The following is a 22,532-nucleotide window of genomic DNA, read 5'->3' as shown; positions in this document are numbered from 1 at the left end:
CCTCTCTCTCTATTTTGACTATAAAAAATAGAAAGGTGCATGTTTGGAAAAGGCTAGGTCATGGCTGAGGTAAACCGAAACCCCTCTGGGAATTAGTCAAAAGCGGGAAACATAAATGATCCTATCACTTAACCCCAAAAAATATCTTTGTAAACTGCATTTTCTTGTTGGATTTGCTTTTATATTCAACTTTATTACTCTTGTGTGAAATGCATGTGGAGTGGTTGAAATTTTGAGCCAACAATGGTTTTGAGTTTTTGGTATCTAGCTGTAATAGCCAAAGCTAAAACCAAGAGAGGAAAAGGATCTATGTATATGGATTTGAAAATTCAAATAGAAGAAAAGAAAGAAAAGGGTTCTTTATTTTTTTTCACCTTTATCTTTTAAAAATAAGATGAAACACAGCTTGTGGATCCACTAGCATGAATAAATATTTGCTGTAATATCATGAGGACAAGAACCCACCAGCAGGTCCACAAGGTCATGTGCAAATATGTATTGAATAATGCCATAGGACCCAACATTATCCTACATGAAGAAGGGTGGCACATGGATTCTCATACTTAAACTAATGAAATATATATAGGCATCTAAATAGGTAACAATGGATGACTAGACGTCTCATTTATATTGAATGAGATCAAATAGAGCCTGTCTGCACAAATTCATAAGAGTTTTGAGACAATTATCTGGTATAGGACATCTGCTGACAGGTTTAAATGGAAAGGGCTAACTGTTATGGCTCTTAGATCTTTCACATCTTACAATGTTACTCATGTCCACATTCTGGTGATCTGAATATGGGTAGATATTCAATAAAATTATACTTATCATTTTGAATATATAAATATATATATGTTTAATACATGTTATCAAGTGAGTAAGTGTTTTGAATTAATGAAATAGTAACAGTAATCAAATGATGACATATTATATATGTACTCATTTGTATACTAAAAAACTGTGTGTTTATTTTGAGTACACACATTAATACACACTTTATATATATCATCAAGTGATTGAGTAATTTTAAATTTAGAATAAAGTAACATTCAATCACTTAATGACACATCATGTGTATACTTATATATGTATTTAAAAATAGATACGTATAACATTACTCATAGATGTTTGAAAAGTCTTTGAACATCCAATGTAAGGTGAACAAATAGGTATTTATGGATATATCGAGTTTAAACTAGGAAATTTTTGCTCCATTAAGTGTCCTATCTCAAGGAGTTTGGCAAAAAATTTATGGTTAGTTTCTTGTAAGCAAGTTGCCTTGTGAGGTGTTAGACAAAGTTTGGAAGAAATCACATTATGTTTATCCCAATTCAAGACCTTCACTAAAATGTCAATTGAGTAAAATTATTTATACTTACAACGAATACTACTTTTTGCATTATAACATATCATAGATGTTACTTAGCAGAAGAATTAATATTCACTGTTAATACATAGAGTTTTATTGATACCAATTTGCCTCTTAAAAAAGGATTCTTTCCAAAATTTGCTTCTTTTTGAGATAGGGTCCTAAAATTGCAGATAAGGCTTTCATATTGTAGTCGTCAATGACTGATGATGCTTCAACAGACAAGATGGAAACCAACCTATGACTCCATATTGCTTTGCCAAACACAATAATTGGGTTCCATGAAACAACTCCACATAATTTCTCAACTGGATGGAACAACAGACAAACTATAATAACAAAACTATTGACCACTCATCTTGAATTCAATTTACATGGTTTATATACAAGTTACAGTGTGATCAAAATACCTCAAACATACTCTGTCAACCTCTGATAAGCTGTTGCTAAACGGGTTGACCTTTTCCGGGCCATAAAATTAGTAGAATTTACACAATGCAGCAAAACTAAATTCCTACTCATCTATATCACAAAATTTACCATCCATCCGGTTCTGGACAGCTTTGACAGCAGCAACTCTAGCAGCAGTGGCTGCTCTATTTGCAGCCAGCACCGCCTTGTTCACCTGTTCATCCACTCGGTGTAGGTGAATGGCATGGTCAGCAGCTTTTCTAGCACCCTGCAATTTAACAACCAAAATATATGATCCGAGACTGAGGTGAGTAATGGTTTGTAGTGCTACCATCAACAGGTAATGTATACTGAACAAGTAATTGACGGATACAATACCTCAACTGCTCTAAGTACTGAATCTGTATGTGGAGGTAGAGGAGTCTTAAGGTTGCCACAATCCCATCCTCCACATCTTTTGTCTCCATTGCGAAAAGTATACAAGCCATAGCCTTGCTTGCGGCCTTCATGCCATGATCCCTCATAACAGTGGCCATTAGCGAAGTGATAAACACCAAAACCATGAACTTTGTCCCCAAAATATTCTCCAGAATATTGATCTCCATTTCTACGAAACAATAAAATTTACATTCAAACTGAGACTCACAATGACATAATTTATAAATCAACAATATCAAATAAAATTCAGTCTGCCTTTGAGTACAAAAGGAAGAAAAAACTAATCAATACATAGACAATCTGAGAGGCAATATCAGAAAGTTAAACCAAAATTTCATACATTCTCCGGATTATCCAACCAAACAATGCAGAACATTGAAACAATTAGCAAACCAATTATTGTAATTTTCATATATATGATGTTACATCTTTTTAAATCATTCAACATCATTAAAGCTTGGAATAATCTGAATCTGAAAATCAATTCAATACCGTTAAGAAAAAATAATTATCAATAGACCAAAATAGAAACACCCATAACCAAGAAAACAATGAAAAGTAAACACCAACAAAAATTTACTGTTCTATAAACCAGGAAATTAAATTTAAAAAAAAAAAAGCAAGAGAAAATATACCTGAAATGGTAGCGACCAAGGCCGTGCTTGACACCGCATTTGAATTCACCCACATAAGAGCTCCCATCCGCACATGTTTGAACACCAACACCATGGCTCTGCCCATTACACCACTGTCCAGCATAAGAATCCCCTGTATAAAATCTATATATACCATATCCATGCCTCAAACCTTGCCTATATTGCCCTTTATATCTACTGCCTCTAGCCCAGCTCTCTATGCCGTAACCATCATACTTACCATCGACCCACTCTCCTTCATACCTTCCATTCACGAAGTAATTATAAACTCCGCTTCCACTACACTTCCCTTTGTGAAACTCTCCTTCATAGAAATCCCCGTTGCTGTAAAACTCCACCCCTTCACGCACAATCTTCTTCTTCTTCACTTTCTCATTCCTTCGTTTCTCCTCGTCTGATTCTCCAATGAACCAGTGGATTGGTTTCGTCTGGTTTCTTGAAGTAAGTGTAAATCTTTTTGTTGTTTCTTGCGTTATTTGTCTGATTAAATTCTTGTTCTTGTTCGCCAAGAACAGAGTAATAGCTACAAAGATTAAAGCCAACAACAGGTTCTCCGAGGTGGGGATTTCTTCTCTTTTCATGTTCAAGAAGTAAACGAGGAGAAATAGAGAGAAGAGCGTGAAGAAGGAAAAGGAAGCCATTGCAAAAACGGGGAGAAATCGGGCCGACCCGGTTCGATTTGAAAACCCGAATTTTTTCCTCTTCTTTCCTTGTTTTAGTAACAATTCTTGTTCTTTCCCTTTCCCTTCTTCTTCATCCATTCGCTCGTTGCGCATCTCAGCTTCGGCGACAGAGTTGAGACTGTGGATGGACGATCGGATGGTGGGTGACGACCGGAGAAGCGACGACTGGGTTCTAGTAAGCTTGTGACTCTCCATTGGTCTTCAAAAATTCAAACTCAACCGTCCAAAATACGTACAAAATCTTCAGCTTTCTAAATTCTACTAAGCCGTTCTGTAACGGGAGATTCCAATTCTGAAGATAAGTATTCTTAAGACCTTGGCCGGCGACATTAAGGACTGACACATAAGCACAGGCTGAGCTAAAATGGAAGAGCCTTTTTAAGGAAAGAAGAAAGCTCAAGACACAGATAGGTAGAAGAAGAGAGAATTTTTAGGCGTTTGGAAGAGATTACTGAGAGTCTGTGCAATTTGGACCGGGTTTTCGGGTATTTATGGTGTAATGGGGAGAGAGGGCGAGATTTAATCTGGATCGTCTGATGGGGATAGAACGGTTAGATTGAATAAGCGAAATTACAGTCGTTGGATTCGATTTTTTTGATCTTGGACTTAACGGGAAAATCTGGTACTGCGGATCTGGATTCGGCCCGCCCCTTTTTGGCTTTACTATGACACGGTGGCACACCGTAATTTGAAATTTTATACCAAAGTTTTTGTAAAGCTTAAAAAAAAGAAAATTGGTATTTACATAAATAATACATACAATTTTATATATTTATATATAAAATTATATCTATTAATTATTATAATAAATTGGTGATCAATATTTGATTATTATCATTATTTTGTTTAGTTTGTTAATTAATAAAATATTTTAATAATTATCAAATATAAAATTTAATTTGATTATCATATTTATTTTATCTATTAAAATATTATTAAATAATTTTATTTTTATTTATTAAATTTTTTAATAAAAATAACAGTATTTTTATTAAAATAATAAATAATATAAAAATATTTTAAAATAATTATATTTAAATAAAATAAAATCATAAAAATTAATAAGTTTTTTGTATTATAATATAATTTTTAATAATAAAAAATTACTTATTTGTTAGGATTTATTGAGTGATTTGTTGTAGGAAGAAATTTATTAAACCGGTCAAAGTAATTGATTTTTTAATAAACAAAAAATCTTTAAGAGATATTATTAGTTTGGTAAAAAAAATACCATAATCCAGACTTAATTAATTTTAATTAAAGATATGATTTCAACTTTAATTAATTATATATAGGAAAAAAAGGCGTAAATTAATATTATTATTTTTATTTATTTAATTTTTTTATAGGTGGTAAGATTCCACCGTATGTATTCGAATTCACGACAGTGTGGTACGATAACCGTCGATCAAAAAACATGAATCCCGAGATTTGAAGAGGTACGCTTTCGGATACAACGAGGCAAGTTGTTGGGTTGTGATGTGGTGTGACGTGGAGTAGGGTAGACTTTTGTGGAGTAATAATTGGTGGACGGTGGGGGTGAGATTAATGATTAGTCCCAGGCTTCGGTAGATCCTTTTTATTTATTTACCAAACTAATAAAAAGTCGATTGAAAAGATGTGACAGACCCATTTTTACAATGTTAAAATTAACTATAAAGGGTAATTAAGTAAATATTCATTAGCCCATTTTTTTGATAAAATAAACTACAAAGTTCTTTTATACTGAATTTTTAGATAAAATTGTTATAGAAAGTTGAAATAAAACAGATATTTATATGGCTAAAAGACTTATTTTCACCCAAGGGTGACTTTGAAATCTTCAATTTTTATTAAAATTTACCCTTAATTAGAAGAGTAAAATTATCATTTTATTAATTATATTTAAAAAATATAATTTTATTTTATTTTTTTAATTTTAAAACCAATAATTCTATCCTAATTTTATCTTTTTCAGTTTTTAAAAATATTTTTTTCTCTTTCATCCGTAAAGTTTTTTGCTTCTCTCTCTTACCATCATATGTGGCAACCATCTCCATTGTCTCCCACCATTTTTCCTCCCTTTAATCATCTCTCTTTGTCAATGCCAAAAGATGAAGATGTTCAAGGGCAAGCCAAAGGGAGGAAAAAGGGTGGGAAGATAACAAAGATTGTGGCCGAAGAGAGAAGAAAAAAAACCTTAAAAATGAAAGAAAAATTATTTTTTAAAATTAGAAAAATTAAGATTTATATAAAATTATTAGTTTTCAAAATTTGAAGTAGGGGAATGAGATAATTTTTTTTATAATACTAATAAAATGATTTTTTTTATAAGTAAAATAACAGTTTTACTTTATAATTAATAAAAACTTTTAATAGAAGTTAAATAAAGTATGAATATTGAAAATTTTAAAATTTAACGGATAAAAATTTTAAAATTGACTAAACCTTGGGTGGAATAAGTCATTTGGCCTATTTACAATCACATTGCTTTTAACATTGTATGAGCAATTGTTTGTCAAAATTTACGGAGTCCCACAATACTATTTACTTGCATGCGAAAATGGGAATGACTATTTCTCACATGAAACTTAGATGAAAGGGTAAATTTTTCAAGTTTGAAAAATCACTTTTTCTCTTATAAGTCAATTTTTACAATTAACTTTAACTACAAAAGAATATAAAAATAAACAGATAATTACGTTAATATTAAAATATGAATAATTTAAAATGTCCTTAAAAGCCCTTCAACTACTTTTCTGAAACCGCATTTAAACCTTTTCTATCTCTATCCTCTCTACTATAATCATCACTTAATCTCGAATCTCATTGTCTCCTCTCTAGCCTCTCTTGTCTCCCTCAACCTCCATCACTACCATGGATGTCTTCGTCATCCAACCCTAAATCTTTGCAAAACTTGAAAGAATTTATGACATCAAGCTTAATTGAAAAATGCTTGTGCATACACAAACATCATAAACTAAATTTGCAAATGCCAAAACATGAAAACAAAAATGTTAAAACACAACATGAAATTCAATGAAAACTTATCCTTCAAGAACTTTAATAATCATGAAATTAAACAAAAGGGTAAATATTAATTCTCTTTTCTTGTTTGATTTGATGTTGATAACAGAGAGTTAAATATAATCAAACTTAAAGAGTGAAAAATCATCATTTCATTAAGGTTCAAATAAAAGATAATTATTTCGCTTATATTGGATTTATGTATGCACATCCTACATCATTTAAGAATGAAAAAAATTGATTGATTGAATGATCTGTAAACCCTTTAAACTATTAAAACGTATTTTAAATTGTATATTTAAAATAAATAATATCTTAATAATAAATCAAACTATTAGAACAGAGATATTACAATTTATAACTTTTAACACGTAATTGTTTCGTGTTCATACACAACTAATTGCTTGAAATAGATAGAATTGTCATTTTTTAGTATCAATTATGTGTTTGACTATCAATCTTTCTTGATTACTACTCTGACTTCTTTAAACTTCCCTTGCAAGTTAAATTCTCAAATTGGACCACATTTTGGTTCACTTACATTAACAGAAACATATGGACATGATTAATGAAGGCAGCGGTCAACCAATTCTGACCAAATAATACTCCAATGACATGGCCAGTGGCTGCAAAGGAAACACAAATTAAAGTAACAACCACATTAATTTAATTGGCCTACTTTGACTTTGCCTGCATTGAATGCATAACAAGAACCGGCAGGGAAACAATTTGAAGTGGAAAAGGTCAAATTTAGTAAAGAATAATCGATTTGATTCTGAATAGGAGAGACGGTGGTGAATTTCAGAACCTGACTTGTAATTTATTATACTGCAGTGTTAACATGAACTCACCCTGGTCAAAAACATGAACTCACCCTATGAAATATTGAACTTATATAAAATTTACATTGAAAAAATTTGAACTTATATCCCTTTTATATATAAAATCTCTTTTTTTTTTTGGTTCAATGGGGTATCTCTATGAAATATTGAAGCAAGCATAAAACATGAACTCACCCTGGTCAAAAAAATTTAAGTAGGGAATTTATATATTCAAATTTGGTAATATTTTATGTGGTAAACGATTAATCTTGCAATTATTAAAAGCATCAAATAATTGTGGCACTAAAAACAAACAGAAAAGACAAGACATTGAAGAACGATTATCCCATTAGCCGGAATGCTCTTCAATTTTTTATTCCATCATTCTTCTATAATGATCTTGCCCTTTGACGCGTTGTTTGCACTAACCGCCTACACTGTTTTTCATTGCAATTCTAGCTTGTGTTCACCATGCAAGAACCCAAAATAGGAAAGCCAAAAGCCCACAATGTCTTACTAGTAGGCCCAAACTGGGCAGCTCCACCCAAAGAACAGCAGTCCACAAGGGTTCCGCAAAGTGCAACCACCTTCACCACTGGCTGCTGTATTAGGTGGCAAAACTTTGGCCCTGGTGGGGATTCTCTACAATCTCTCTCTCTCTCTCTCTCTCTCTCTCTGTGTATATTCTCCATAGACAAACTGAGCTGAATGAGGTTCAAAAGCTAGCTCAACTAAGTGCAAATAAGTTCAAATTCATTTAACTTAAATTCAAATTAAATGTGAATTAAGAAATTTAACTCATTTTTTAAATCAAATCAAACTTGAATTAAAAAAAATTTGACTCAATTTAACTCACAAGCTAAATAGATGATTCGATTTTATTCGAACTTAACTCATGATATGATTCAAATTATGTATAACAATTGTTAAAACAATATCATTTTTCTATCATTAGATAAAACATTATTATATTGTCAACGAGTTACAAATTTAAATCGTGAATCCAAAATTCTGAATTACAAATTCGAACTATAAATTCAAACTAAAATAAAACCAAACTTAAGTTAAATATTTTTATTCAAATTAAACTCAAATCATCTTAATTTTGACTTAATGAGTTTAAATTGAATTCAAATTAAACTATTTTCCACTTAAATTAAATTTGAACCAAGAGATATTTATAATCTATATCATTTATATCCACCCTGATCCTATAGCTATCATTTTAACCGCGAGTCTCTGTGAATCCACAACGATGTAAGTTAATTCCTGCCACCATGTATTAAGATCCATGTTCTTAAATTTTTCTAATAATTTCAAATTATAACCATAATTCATCATAATCTGTTTAATCACATGGATACCACGGATTGCATTTGTCATATATCATGAGTCCCATTTGTCTTTCACTTTCAAGAATACAGAACCAACTTTCTTTTTTTTTTTTTTTTGCTGTTTTTGTAAGCAAATTTAGAGATCATAAACACTTAAACAACAACCATTACATGTTGATTTAAGATACAGAAAGCAGAATTCTATTTATTTAAATAAAATTCATTCTCCTGGGAATGATAACAATTACCTCAAACCTGGAAATGCTAAGCATTAGAAAGAGAAACATTCTTATACTCTGACATGACTGAATTCGAGTTACATAAATACTGTCACTTTTTCTTCAGCTTTTCCTTCATCCTCTCGACTGCACTCCTCAAAGTTCCTTCATCTTTGCAAAAGGTAAACCTGACCAAATTCTTCCCCTCCTCCGGGTTCAAGTAAAAAACACTAGTTGGAATTGCCACTACACCGACTTCCTTGATCAGATATTCGCAAAATTCAATATCGTTTTCCAGCCCAAAGGGAGTGTGATCTACAACCACAAAGTACGTGCCACTTGATGGGAATACCTTGAAACCAACAGCATTCAAGCCTTCCACCAAAATTGCCTTCTTAGCCATATAATCCTTCTTTAGCTCCACATAGTACGAGTCTGGGGCGTTAAGAGCAGCTGTAGCTGCCCACTGCATTGGAGTGGATGTAGCAAAAGTAAGGAAAGAGTGTGCCTGCCTCACTCCCCATGTCAGATGTGGAGGTGCTATTGCCCAACCGATCTTCCACCCTGTTAAAGAGAAGGTCTTCCCCAAGGAATTCATTGTTACAGTCCTCTCAAACATTCCAGTAAGAGAGGCTATAGAGATGTGATCCATTTCAAATGCCAACTTTTCATAGACTTCATCAGAAAAGACCAACACATCATTCTCAATGCAAAGGGATGCAATAATATCAAGTTCTTCCCGAGTGAACATCTTTCCAGTGGGGTTATGTGGCGTGTTCATAAGAATTGCACGAGTATTCTTTGAGATTGTGGACTTGAGCTCATTAATGGGGATAGCGAAATCAGGAGGGCGCAATGTGATGCATTTGATTTTTGCACCAGCCATGGAGAGGGTGGCTTCATAAGAATCATAAAAAGGAGCAAAAAGGATCACCTCATCACCAGGATTGATCAAACCTAATATAGTTGCAGCAATGGCCTCCGTGCATCCAGAGGTAACAGTAACTTCCTTTTCAGGGTCCACCACCAGTCCAGTATCTTTCTTAAACCTGGCAGCAATTGCAGCATTAAACTCTGGAATTCCAAATCCACGGGCATATTGGTTTTTACCATCATTAATAGCCTGAATTGCTGCTTCTTTAACAAACTCTGGACCATCAAAGTTGGGGAATCCCTGGCCAAGATTTATAGCTCCGTGTTTGATGGCAAGCATACTCATTTGTGTAAATATTGTCGTTTTGAATTTTTCCAAGCGCTTAGCTACCTGACAAGGGAGAGCAACTTATTACAAGAATGAAACACTAAGAACAAAAGGGTCACAACTTTCTACTTATTCAGTTGACAAACTCAAAATTTAGTAGATAAAATAATTCTCGTTCTCATATATTTATTGAATGATTTACATCCAATATATAAGTAATAACATACAATCAATGCAATTAATATACAATCAACAATTTCCTAGTCAGTCAAGTTCGATAATAAGAAATCCGATAACATTTCCCCTCAAATTGTTGCATAGATGTCACTGATGCTCAACTTGTTTAAAAATCTTGCAAATGATCGACTTGAGACTACTTTGGTGAGAGTATCAACTAACTGGCCTTTTAATTAAATCTTAGGTAACTCCAAAAATTTTCCATCGAGTTTCTCTTTAATGAAGAATTTGTCCACCTCAACATGCTTAGGATTATGTGCACTATCAAATGTAACTTTATTGTCACAATACAACTAAATTAGGAGCCCAGATGAGTAACCCAAGTCTTACAAGAGGAATTGTAGCCAAAATATTTCACATAGTCCAAGTGTCATACCTCTAAATTAAGCTTTAATGCTAGAATGGCAACAATATTTTGTTTCTTACTTCTCTATGTAACCAAATTACCACCACAAAAGTAAAGTAACCTAAAGTGAATCGTCCATCATCTACACAGTCAACATTTATACACTCTTCTATGCATTGGAAATTTGTCTTCTTGATAAACAAAATTACCTTTCTAGGAGTAGGCTTTAGATATCATACGATGTGCATGACTACATTCATATGTTGTTCTCTAGGAGTACACATATATTGATTAACAACACCTAGTGTATAAGCAAGATCCAACCTTATGTGAAACATATACATTAGTCTCCCCACAAGTCTTTGATACCTCCTTTTGTTAGCAAAAACTTGATTAGGTTCAACACTTAACTTCAAACCTTCTTTTACTGATGTATCAATTGGTTGACATTCTAACATCTTTGTTTCCTCTAAAAGATCTAAGGCACACTATTAGGATCTCAAATACAAAATATGAGATTTGGATCTTATATTGGAAAATATGAGCCTTTAGTATGAGATTCATATAGTCTTAGGATCTCCAATTTCAATAGCTAACTTTTAAGGTATGGTTCTCCCAAGGTTCATATCATTTGGTATCAAAATCATCACCACATCTCTCAGTTGCAATCTTGCAGCGCAGGTGATGACGTCGATATTGCATTGTTCACCCAAGATTGGCAGGAAGCTAGCGCATACTAGCCCACATGGGTGCCAAGGCTACCAAAGGTGGTGGTATGAAACTTGGATCCCATATTAGAAAGTATGGGCTTCTAATATGGGATTTATACAACCTTAGACTCTCCAATTTCAATAACTAGCTTTTGAGATGTAGCTCTCTCAAAGTCATATCACATGCTTCTTTGGGATAGAAAGATTCCTTCAACTGATTGAAACTTCAATCCCAAAAAAGTATTTCAAAGAGCCTAGATCCTTCATTTCAAATTCTTTAGATAAGTGTCTTTATAAACCCTCTCTACCGGATCATCCCTTATGACAACCATATCGTCCACATAAACAATGAGTACATTGTTTATTTCCCTTTGTTTATTCAGGAATAGAGTATAATTTTAATTTTTGTGATGGTATCCAAAGTCTATCATTGAGCTTGTGAACCTTTCGAACCAAGCTTTGGGAGATTGTTTCAAGCCATACTTTGATTTCTTTAGTTTGCATTTGCACACCCTCTGACTATGTTTTACTAGAACCATACATCTTGGTAGGAAATCCATGTAAACTTCTTCAAATAGTTCACCATGTAGAAAGGCATTCTTCACATCAAATTATTGTAATGGTCAATCCAAGTATGTAGTCACTTATTGCAATGCTTGAACCATGTTGATTTTGACAACAGGTGCAAATGTCTTTGTATAGTCAATCCTATAAGTTTAGGTGTCCCCTTTAGCAACTAATCTTGGTTTAAAGCGTTACACCATGTCATATGCTTTGTACTTCACAATTTAAATCCATCAACAATCTACTAGTTTCTTCCCTGATAGGCAATCAACAAATTCTCAAATTTTTTTGTAAGAACTTCATCTCCTTATTCATAGAAGTTTTCCACTTGGGATCAACTAAAACATCCTACACACTATTAAGAATAGTTACAAAAGATATTTGATTTACAAATGACTTATTTGATTATAAGAGACGATGATATGACACAAAATTACTCATAGAATATTTAACTTTGCTAGAAAGGTTAGTTTTCATATGTAGTTTTAAGAATACCTTTAGTGTGATGTTGTGGTAATTGTCTTTTGATCGACTTAGAAAGTTAATCAAAGTCATTCCTTAATTAGTGTTTTTATGTTTGGTCAAGTGTATCAACAAAAAAATCTGACTCCAAAGATTCAACAGTTGTCGGAAGAGGAATCACACCTTCTACTTCTGAATGTTCATTACCCCTTTGGTCATCTAATGCTATACTACTTTCATCCAAGGTACTTATATTTTGATTAATAAGTCCTGAAAATCTACTTTACTTGGCAATAATTTTTGGAGATCTACTTTCTTTAGAGATGTGATAACTTTAATAGTCCAAAGTCTAAAATTTCCCTAAGACACTCCTCTTTAAGTTCGAGCTTAAACGAAAAATATATCGAATCTTCATGAAATTTCACAGCTATTGTGATAAACAATCTGCAACTTAGGAGATGGAAACATCAATATCCTTTTTGAAGAATAACATATCCAAGAAAAACATATAGCAATACTCTAGGAGTTAACTTGTTACATTGATGCTTATGAAGGTGAATGAAAACAACACAACAAAAAACATGAGGAGTTGAATTTGGAGCAATAATAGCATCACTGAGAGTCTAGAATGGTGTGCAAAAGTCAAGAGAGTTGGCAAGAACTCGATTAATTAAGTATATTGGGGAAGTAAACGCTTCTCTCCAATATGATAAATGCATATGAGCTTCCATTAATGATGCTTGCACAAACTCTCAAAAATGTCAATTTTTTTGCTTGACCACTCCATTTTGCCGAGGTATGTTATAACAAGTGGTTTGATAATCATTCCATGTGTTTCCAAGTATTACTGAAAATCATAAATCTAACACTTACTACAAAGAACTTGTACCTTTGCATTGTATTGATTACTAATTATTTAATGAAATTTCTAAAACAAGTTCAATTTTCCTTTTGTTTTCATTAGGAAAAACCAAGTTGTCCTAATACAGTCATCAATAAAAGTAACAAACCATCGACATCCACCCAAGGTTGGAACTTTGGAAGGTCCTCAGACATCAAAATGAATAAACATAAACAAGTTTGGACATTTATTTAAACTTGAAGGAGAACATGTACAATGACTTTTTGCAAGTTCATAAATGTAAATGGGAAACATTAAACTTGGTACTAGGAGATAACTTCTTTAATATAACTAAAGGAAGCATGCCCCAATTGTCGATGCCACAACCATATCTTATATTTCATTGTCTCCAATTAGGCGAAAAAAATAACGCAAGACAAGGCCTTTGTTAGTTGGAAAACTAACACAAGATTATAATCTAACGATGGTAAAATTAAAACAAATTCTAAATTTAGAGTATCAATGAAGGTTAAGGATCCTTCCCCAATAACTTAGGTTGTGTTACTATTGGCAATGGGAAAAAAATTTTTTGTAAAGAGCATTTAAGTCGTGAGAGATGTCTAAAATCAACTATCATATGATATGTCGCATCAGAATCAATTATCCACGTACTATTTGAAACAGGTGCAAATGTATTTAAAACCTTACCTCTATTATTTATGGTTGTGACGAATGACGAGACTATTTTTGAAGCATCATGTTAGGGTGAAGGTTTATGTCAAAAAGAAAAGCAAAAGAGGAAGAGCAGCAAATAGCAGTCAAACGGGAAAGGCAAAGAACAAAACAGCAGGCCTTGAGAGTTTTTCAAATCAATGCAGCAGGAATGAATTGATCCTGGGAAATGCAAATGATGAGGTGGCAGACCATGAGTGGGAGACAGGAAGCAGAGAAAAAGGAGAGTAGATATAGACTTGGAGGGGAAAAAGATGGGCAGCTTTTTGGCGGATGAAAGGAAGAGAGAAGGGGGAGATTACAGCCTCTCGAATAGCTGTAAGGAGGAAGAGCAGTTGAGTTGGTGAGGGTATTGTGGAAGACTGTCATTTTGTATGAACAGTTCTCTTAATGTAAATTCTGCAAATTTTGATTGTAATGCACAGGGAACTCTCCATTCTTTTGTGTAAGAAAATCTATTGTAATGCTTTGGGGACTCTTCCATTTATGAAAAGGAATTCTGTGGAATGAATACAATACAGATCTGATTGTTCTGTTACATGAGATAATTGCATTTCACTGTTTCATTGCTTATTGTTTTCTTGTTTTGGTGTGTGACTGGGTTCCTGAGATTGTTGATAACTGAAGCTGCTCCCTGGGTACCATTGCTCTGCTGGACTGGGAACTGCTTGCTCTCCAGGTCTGTATCACATCATCATTAGTCTTTGTTTCACTAGAAGGAATAGACTCTTTTTCTTGCTCATCCTTTAGAACCCTTGATTGGATCTCTCTTAGAATATTTCCATAACTCTCATTTTTCCATCAGTACTTTCACGATTGTTCCTTATCAATTTCTTCAAATCATCAATAGAAATCTCCAATTTGCAGGTTTGTATCTCCAATTGAGTTATTCATGCGTTGACATTCTCTAACACATGCAATATATCATCAACAAATTTCATCATGTTCGATCAAATTCCAATAGCAAAGTGGAATTCGAAGAAATACAATCCCTTTTTAGAATATACAAGGATGTCTCATACTTTGTATGAATGATTCCAAAACAAAGAGGAAATAGGTTAGGTTGGTCGATCATTTTCTTTCTCTTGTTCTCTCTTTCAAGAAACAAACTCTCGATTCAAGAAGAAAATAAAATGGTGAAACCTTCAAATCTACAAGACTCATCCAATGAAGCCATATCGAACAACTCCATTTCGTTAGAGGACAGGCAAATCAATGATTAGATCAACAATGATGATAATGAGCAACTTGAAGTCATGATACGATCCGCTAGGTCAAACAAAAACTTCGCCGTTCGATGAAGAGGTTGTTAATGAGGGTGAAAGAGTGATGTTCCAACAAGAGATCGACACTCTTTTTTGGCAAATAGTTTATTGAAGTTGATGATGATGACAAATGTCAATGATATGAAGCTTTTCTAGCAACGATATGAATGATAGCATCAGGCATTGAACGACAAGAGATCAATATCGAAAACTTGTTGAAGCTGGTGACGGTGATAGCACGAAATTGTCAATTTTGTTGTTTTATTTGTTAGCAACAATACAAAATTTGCATGTAACCTAGTTCTCAGATTCCTTTAAATGTGTAGAAATTAAAGATGGTACCAAGAATGAAAATAAGCAAAAAAAAAAGTAAATAATTTGACACAACGTTTGATCAAGACAACAACCAACGCATGTAGCGGCAAGGGCAAAAGCACATGACAACAACAGTTGATAGGATCTTGGCTCTAGAAGAAATTTTCAGCTTCTTCAGTGGGTGCTCTTTGACGGCTCCCTCTGAGTCTGAAAATAATTTCCAACTTTTCAGTGACAATTTCTTCAGTGGGTGCTCTTCAATGGCTACTTTCAAGGTATCACTGACTTAGATATCAATACAAAATTTAATAGAGAAAATAATTATTTTTTATATTTTTACTAAATGATTTACATGCAATATATAGGTATAGAATACAATCAATGCAAGTAATTAACAATCAACAATTTCTAATCAATCAAGTTATTATACGATGAAATCCAGTGATAATAGGAAGAAATTATTCAGGGATATTTACAAAAAATTATATGCAATCTTCAATAGACATAAACAGAACTATGTTGAAGTTTTTCCTTTGCCCAGAATACAAACAACATTCATAAAACTGAGAAAAGCTCAAAGTGGTTATCTTGAATTCGGTTCAACAAGGGAAGTGAGAAATAGATCTCTGTACAAGATTATAGTATTGATAACACAACATAATTATAAAAAGGAGAAAAGTAAAAGAGGCATGTTGCATTTTTGACAAAGTCAAATGGCTACAGAAAATAACCGGTGAAAGCTAAATGGCATCTTAACTTGCAAGAACTATGCCATGGTTGCATGGGGCTCATGACACTTGTAAATGAATGTACACTCAGTTTTGAAGAACATAATCCAAATCCTCATCTAAAAGCAATATAAGGGAAGCCAGAATAACAGAACGCAAAAACTATAATCCACTTAAGAAAAAAAAAAACCCAATTTTTATCCCATTTGCAAGCATACAAATAGACATTTATATATCATGCAGCATAAGTATAACTGATTCAAAGATGGATATGGAGAAAACATCTATAATAGCACAAGCATCCAGTGTCTTCATATTTCTACTTAGGCACCACCAAAATAGCAAAAGTTGTCAACTTTATACACTGAGTAAAAAGTATATGCCAAGCCTTAATAATTTCTATCTTGAGACTAAAATATTTTGTTAATGGGAAAGAGGAGGCATGAACTCAGCAAAGACTCTGATATAAGAATGTACAATTGCATCATTTGAAATATAAAGATAATTATCGAATCGGGTCCCTCTTCATCATAAATTCACACAAACATAAAACAACAATTACTACTCTTAACGTGCAACTCTATGCAGTGCCAATCAAATAAAATTCACAAGCTGAAGCAAATAGTACAGGTTGCTTCCCCTTGAGTTAAAGCTTTGATTAAAAATAATACGAGCAAAAGAACATTGATAGCCAAAAAATATAGAATCAATTGGCAAAATTTAACAAGTTTAAAGAAACAGCCACATAAATAATGACAATCTTCAAGTCTAGGAATACAAAAATCATTTGATTAAATTCAAACTATCTTCTCGCCCAAATCGAATGCACCATGAAGACATATGCCTATACAAACTATTAACCCAACGCAAAGAAACACTAAACACCAATCTTAAATTATGGCAAAAGTGAAATCTAACAACTAAAATTAAAAATTAGCTCAAACCCACTTCAGAGCAGCTGAAAACGAACTAACATCAAGAAATTAACAACTGGAAATACCTCTACAGGCCGATTACCGCTCTGGGTCGACACATTTTGTTCCAAAACGGCATCTTTCTGAGTCGAAACGCTGGACAGATTTGCCATGAGAGATGGGCACCTGGTGGCTCTTTTAATTTGAGTACGCGTAGGAGTATTTATACAAAAATGCTTAGAAAATGGATGCAATGTCGAAGTAAAAGTCCTCAAGGAGTAGGGTTTAAGCATATCAGAACTTGTCCAGGTACACTGACTCTGCATGACTAAGAAAATTTGTATGGGGTTAGGGCGGCTGGTCTCTTGCTGCGTTTTTGAAGGCAGGACTGGGCCAAACTTTAGATAATGGGCTTGTGACTGTAAATCTTTGATTAATGGTTCCTTAAAAAGTTCAAGTTTTCCAAAAGTCAAATTTATAAAGCTATCTCCTTCACTTCAATAACTTTCATAAATTTTAGAACAATGCTATGTGTATCATTTTTCAGTATATAAACACACACACATATAATTTGTTATCATATAATTGGATATTATTTTATTTTTGATTTTAAATCATTCAATCAGTTTATGATATACATCAAATATATACTTATTTATATATTCAAAATAGATACATATAGTTTTATCGTAAATTTTATTGTTCAAAACTATGAAAATATTAAATCCCTATTTATAATAACCTAATCTTGAACTAGAAACTAGAATTAAGTAAAATCAAATTTAAACTCTTAATTTTCACAAACAAACCCATCAAGTAAGCAACATTCCATTTAGGCCCATTGTTGAGTTCTTATTACGATACCCATTTGACTTACGTGTCAGCCCACCAGAGAGGTATTTAGTGGCAAATACATTAATTCTTTCAAAGTCTCTTCTACCTAGTAATACACAGAGCAATGCTATATATATATGTTTTTGATAAATAATTTGGATATACAGATAATATATATATATATATATATATTGCAGAAGATTTTTAGAGATAGTTTAAGTAGTAAAAACATATGATCTAAAAAATAAGAGCAATAATTCAAATCTATCTCTAGATTAAACTTTTGATTTTATTATAGGGCCAATAGATGTCTTTCATTCTAATAGTTTTTTCACATTTTTCTTTCATCACTCTTGATCATAAAAAATAAAGAAAGAATATAGGAGAGAATTTATGGAATTGCATATTCAATTCATTTGATGTATTGATTTTAATTGAATTTATGCATCAACAAATTAATATAATTATCATATGGGGCAGGCAGGGGAAATGGATTCTACATCGTTAGATTGGAAGGCTAAGGGCTACATACACCCCTATTAAATTTGTTAAACTTTTTAATTACAATAAAACTCTACATAAATATTTTTTGTACATAATTTAGATATACAGATGTATCATTATATGATTAAATAATTTTAAATTAAAGATAAAATAATATCTAATCATATTATAATATACCATCTATATATTTAAATTATATATTAAAAAATATATAAAAATATTACTTATTATACGATAAATAATAAATTATGGTTTCTAGAACAAAAATTTGATTAAAAAAACAAAGCATTAGGTGTGTATAAATTGCAATAATGAAAACATAAATAATAAAGAAAATAGGGTGTCATTTTAAGGATGAATAACAGGAGGGAACTTTTTGGGTGACATAATTAGTTGTAAAGAGGATTCAATAATCTTGTTATAGTTGACAAACAAAATTAATATACAATTTGTATTGAAAGGTACATTCTGAGGAATCTTCAACATGATGAGGTAAAACAAGACAGCGATTTGCTAACAAATAATATTATTGGAATTCATATGATAATTTTTATGGAATTAATCATATTTAATCTAAGATGACATCAACCGTACCATACCATACCATACCAAACACTAATCAAAACTAAAAGAAATGATAACTGGCCTGGTCGTGGACCCAAATAATTTTAAAAGCTTTCAATGTTTTGCTTCAAAAGATCCCATTTGGAATAGCTGATTAAATAGTGATTAAATTTATAATTATTATATTAAATAAGTCAAAATATATAATTTGTTTGTTATTATAATGATCGGGTAGAATATGATACGGTGTACAACCAATGTATGCACCCATCAAAGCATAAGCATAATTGTTCTTTAAAGGGAAAAGGACTATTTCGCACCCATTTTTTAGGTCTATCTCAAACTCATACCCACGGGAGATGAAAATTTAGTTTTCCCACCCATGACCAAACTGTCATCCAATTTTTCAGTTAGGGACAGGGGCAAAATCAATATTTTACTATTTATATTAAAAAGTTATAAAGTTATTACTTTTCACCCCCCTTAGGTTTTAGAAACTAACATTTCATCTTTCACCAAAGTTTTTAAACTTTGAAAACTAACATTTTCACCCCCAAACCTAGGGTTTCCATATTTTTCAAAACGCAGCCGTCCCCCATAACTTTCAAAAATAGCAGTTTCACCCTCATTCTTCAATTTCATCTTTCGACGTCGTCACCAACCTCATTCTTCTCCTGGTGGGACGACGATGGTGCGACGAAGAGATCTTGACCTCCTTGTCGCACGGTGCGACGAAGAGACGGAGATCTCTTCATTGCACGATGCGACGGTCTCTCTTCGTCACTCCACCCAGACGTCGTCTACTCTTTTAGATCTGGACGACGCTTCATTGTCCAGATTTGGACGACGAAGGGTTGTCCTTCTTCGTCCTTTGTAGTCGGAGATGCGAGATTGGTGGAATGCATCGGCCGTCGGTGGTGGCTAGAGAAGGAAGCAAACCCTAGGGATGAAATCTAAACTTTTTAAACTTTGAGGATGCGTTTAGTTGTCAGTTTTTAAAACCTGGAGGGGAAAAAGATGAAATTTTAAAGTTTTAAGGTTTTAAATAGTAAAATATCGATTTTACGCCTGCCCCTAACTGAGAAATTAGACGATAGTTTGGTTATGAGTGAAAAAACTGAATTTTCATCTCTTGTGGGTATGACTTTGAGGTCGAACTAAAACATGGGTGGGAAATAGTATTTTTCCCTTCTTTAAAACTCAAACTTCAGTTTCGTACAAGCCGTTCATATCAACATAAAGCCGATCTGGCGCTTATTATACAATACAAATAGTGGGCTTATTAGAAAGGTAATACCAAACAAACCAACAAACAATTTTTACAATGCGGAAAGAAACAAACAATTTCTACAATTCAGAATCCAACGAACAAATCCACACAGAAGCTGACAGCAAACGCCTACTTTTCCATCCCAAAACCAGCCTATTATTTGCCGCTTCCTCCACCCGGTACCCATCATTGAATACGCCTAACAATAGTTTCGCCTGGCAATGATTGGCAAAACTTATATCACCAGGCTTAAACCCCATCCCACCCAACCACTCACCCCATGAGCAACTCTCCTCTCCTCCATGGGTTCGGTACATCCGAGCCAATGACCCGGATATTCGGGGCCCCAAAAACACCCTTTCCACTAAAGCTCGGGCTCGGTTCTGCATTGGAAACCCTGCCTCTAATGAATCATAAACCGCTGAATAATGATGCAATGAGTCCATAAAACGTCCCACAAACCCTCCATCTCCAATGGGTCCTGTCTCTTCTTCCACTAGAGTTACTAGTCTTGGGTTTAAGCTCTTGGCTCCCGATAGAAAAGAAGAAATCGAATCAGGTGCTCGGTAACTAAAGTGTGGGAGATGTAACATACAATTCACAATCAATGTCTCTCCTCTGACCAATTTTACTGTTGAAGGTCTAAATGTCTCATCAGACTCCAGCCTACATTGATGGAAAGAAAAAGGTTGACCAATTGATGCTGCAAATGCAACCAAACGGCGACCTGTTTCTTGAACGGTCCCGATTGACCGTCGCCCACTTCCGCCTCTTGATACGGCAGTGATCCGAAGATGTGGGGCTGGTGGGCCATCCTTTCTGGAAACTAAAGCTTGCATTAAGGAAGCCCATTGGATCCCTTCCATTATGTCATAGTCAACTATGTGGACTCTCCTGTCATTGGCTACGGCTTCAAGAATCGCCTGATTGGCCGTGAAGTGGCCGAACTTTACATAAGGTGACATGTCTTGCAACAGCTGAAACGCAGCAAGCACGTCGTTTTGATGATGTTCGTCACGGTGATGATGGTGGTGCGGCCCTTCGGTTATCAGGTGTTTACCATGCGCACCACTGGAGCCTTCTATTAAACCTTGCAAGGCGTCTGTAAAATACGCCGCCAATCTTTCCATATTGGTGCCGTTGTTTGGGGACACCAACTCCTTGAGCCGAACCAATATCACTCGAGCCAATTCACGGCTCTTGTTAACGCCAGTTAGAGCCTCGGCTGCGGCCATCAAGAGATGGACCAACCTCAAGCCCTTGAAATCTTCGCCGTTGGTTTCTTCATCCACGGCCATGGTGGTGTCAACGGAGGAGTTACTGGTTTCACTATCAACTAGAGCAGCGTTTAATCCAGAATTGTCGATCATTGAATCGATAAGGTCCTGAAAATCTTCATGGCCGCCTGATAAAGCCTCCCAATCGACAACCGGGGACCAGTCATTCCAGTTATAGGGTTGGCCGTCGTCGGAAGTGGTGGGGGTTGTGGCAGTAGTGGTGGTGGTGGTGGTTGAGCTGTAGCCGGAGAATTGGAGGTCAAGGAAGTCATCGAAATCCATAGCCATAGCCATAGCCATGGATGAAGTCGAAATTGAAGCTATAAGATCGTGAATCTGGATGTGTTGGTTGTTCAGTTTAGGGTATTATAATGAGAGACTTAGGTGTACATAAAAGAAGAGGGAAAGAGCTGGAAGAAGAGACAGTTGAGGTGGCAAGTGATTGATTGAGTTATTAAATTTTAATTGAGTATAGAATAAGATGGGCTCTAGATAAATCCTTTGCCATTTTATAGACTCTCCACCCACCTGCTCTATGACATTTATACGGGACGTCTGGATGGCGAAGATAAAAATGAGGGAAGTTAAATTAAATAACTATTTTACCTCATTATTAAGTAAAAATACCTATTCTTTTATTTTTAAATAAAAATATCTTAAATTTTTTTTAAAATACTAAAATTAATTTTTATTATATTTATATGAGCTCTTTCATTCTCACTCTCATTATATATATTTTTCATATCATTTAAATACTTATTTTTACTTAATATCAATTACTATAGATTCATTCGGAAGGAATAAGTTCATATTTTTTAATTCAAATAAA

General features: G+C 33.8%; 3 protein-coding genes across 3 annotated transcripts; all 3 read right to left on the bottom strand.

Moving 5' to 3' along the window:
- Positions 1–1,702: 1,702 nt before the first annotated feature.
- On the bottom strand, positions 1,703–4,032 carry LOC123206084 (radial spoke head 10 homolog B-like). Its single transcript, XM_044623199.1, has 3 exons — positions 2,857–4,032; positions 2,162–2,390; positions 1,703–2,051 (listed from the first exon to the last, which is right to left on the bottom strand). The coding sequence occupies exons 1-3, from the start codon at positions 3,753–3,755 to the stop codon at positions 1,887–1,889; spliced, it is 1,293 nt and encodes a 430-aa protein (XP_044479134.1). The 5' UTR covers positions 3,756–4,032; the 3' UTR covers positions 1,703–1,886.
- Positions 4,033–8,869: 4,837 nt separating this feature from the next.
- Positions 8,870–17,608, bottom strand: LOC123206118 (probable N-succinyldiaminopimelate aminotransferase DapC). Its single transcript, XM_044623250.1, has 2 exons — positions 17,341–17,608; positions 8,870–10,203 (listed from the first exon to the last, which is right to left on the bottom strand). The coding sequence occupies exons 1-2, from the start codon at positions 17,578–17,580 to the stop codon at positions 9,052–9,054; spliced, it is 1,392 nt and encodes a 463-aa protein (XP_044479185.1). The 5' UTR covers positions 17,581–17,608; the 3' UTR covers positions 8,870–9,051.
- Positions 17,609–20,367: 2,759 nt separating this feature from the next.
- On the bottom strand, positions 20,368–22,196 carry LOC123206116 (protein NODULATION SIGNALING PATHWAY 2-like). Its single transcript, XM_044623247.1, has one exon. The coding sequence runs from the start codon at positions 22,001–22,003 to the stop codon at positions 20,504–20,506; it is 1,500 nt and encodes a 499-aa protein (XP_044479182.1). The 5' UTR covers positions 22,004–22,196; the 3' UTR covers positions 20,368–20,503.
- Positions 22,197–22,532: the final 336 nt, after the last annotated feature.

This window comes from Mangifera indica, unplaced genomic scaffold, assembly GCF_011075055.1.
Source record: "Mangifera indica cultivar Alphonso unplaced genomic scaffold, CATAS_Mindica_2.1 Un_0024, whole genome shotgun sequence".
NCBI classification, from domain to species: domain Eukaryota; kingdom Viridiplantae; phylum Streptophyta; class Magnoliopsida; order Sapindales; family Anacardiaceae; genus Mangifera; species Mangifera indica.
The sequence above is the reverse complement of the archived record's forward strand: the minus strand, read 5'-3'. Positions and strand labels throughout refer to the sequence as shown.

Coding starts and splice junctions, on each gene's coding strand:
- LOC123206084 (XM_044623199.1), bottom strand. CDS start 3,755: ATGGAGAGTCACAAGCTTACTAGAACCCAGTCGTCGCTTCTCCGGTCG. Junction 2,391..2,856: donor CTTGGTCGCTACCATTTCAG/GTATATTTTCTC, acceptor ATTGTTTCGTAG/AAATGGAGATCAATATTCTG. Junction 2,052..2,161: donor CAGTACTTAGAGCAGTTGAG/GTATTGTATCCG, acceptor GTTAAATTGCAG/GGTGCTAGAAAAGCTGCTGA.
- LOC123206116 (XM_044623247.1), bottom strand. CDS start 22,003: ATGGCTATGGCTATGGCTATGGATTTCGATGACTTCCTTGACCTCCAA.
- LOC123206118 (XM_044623250.1), bottom strand. CDS start 17,580: ATGCAGAGTCAGTGTACCTGGACAAGTTCTGATATGCTTAAACCCTAC. Junction 10,204..17,340: donor GCGGTAATCGGCCTGTAGAG/GTATTTCCAGTT, acceptor CTCCCTTGTCAG/GTAGCTAAGCGCTTGGAAAA.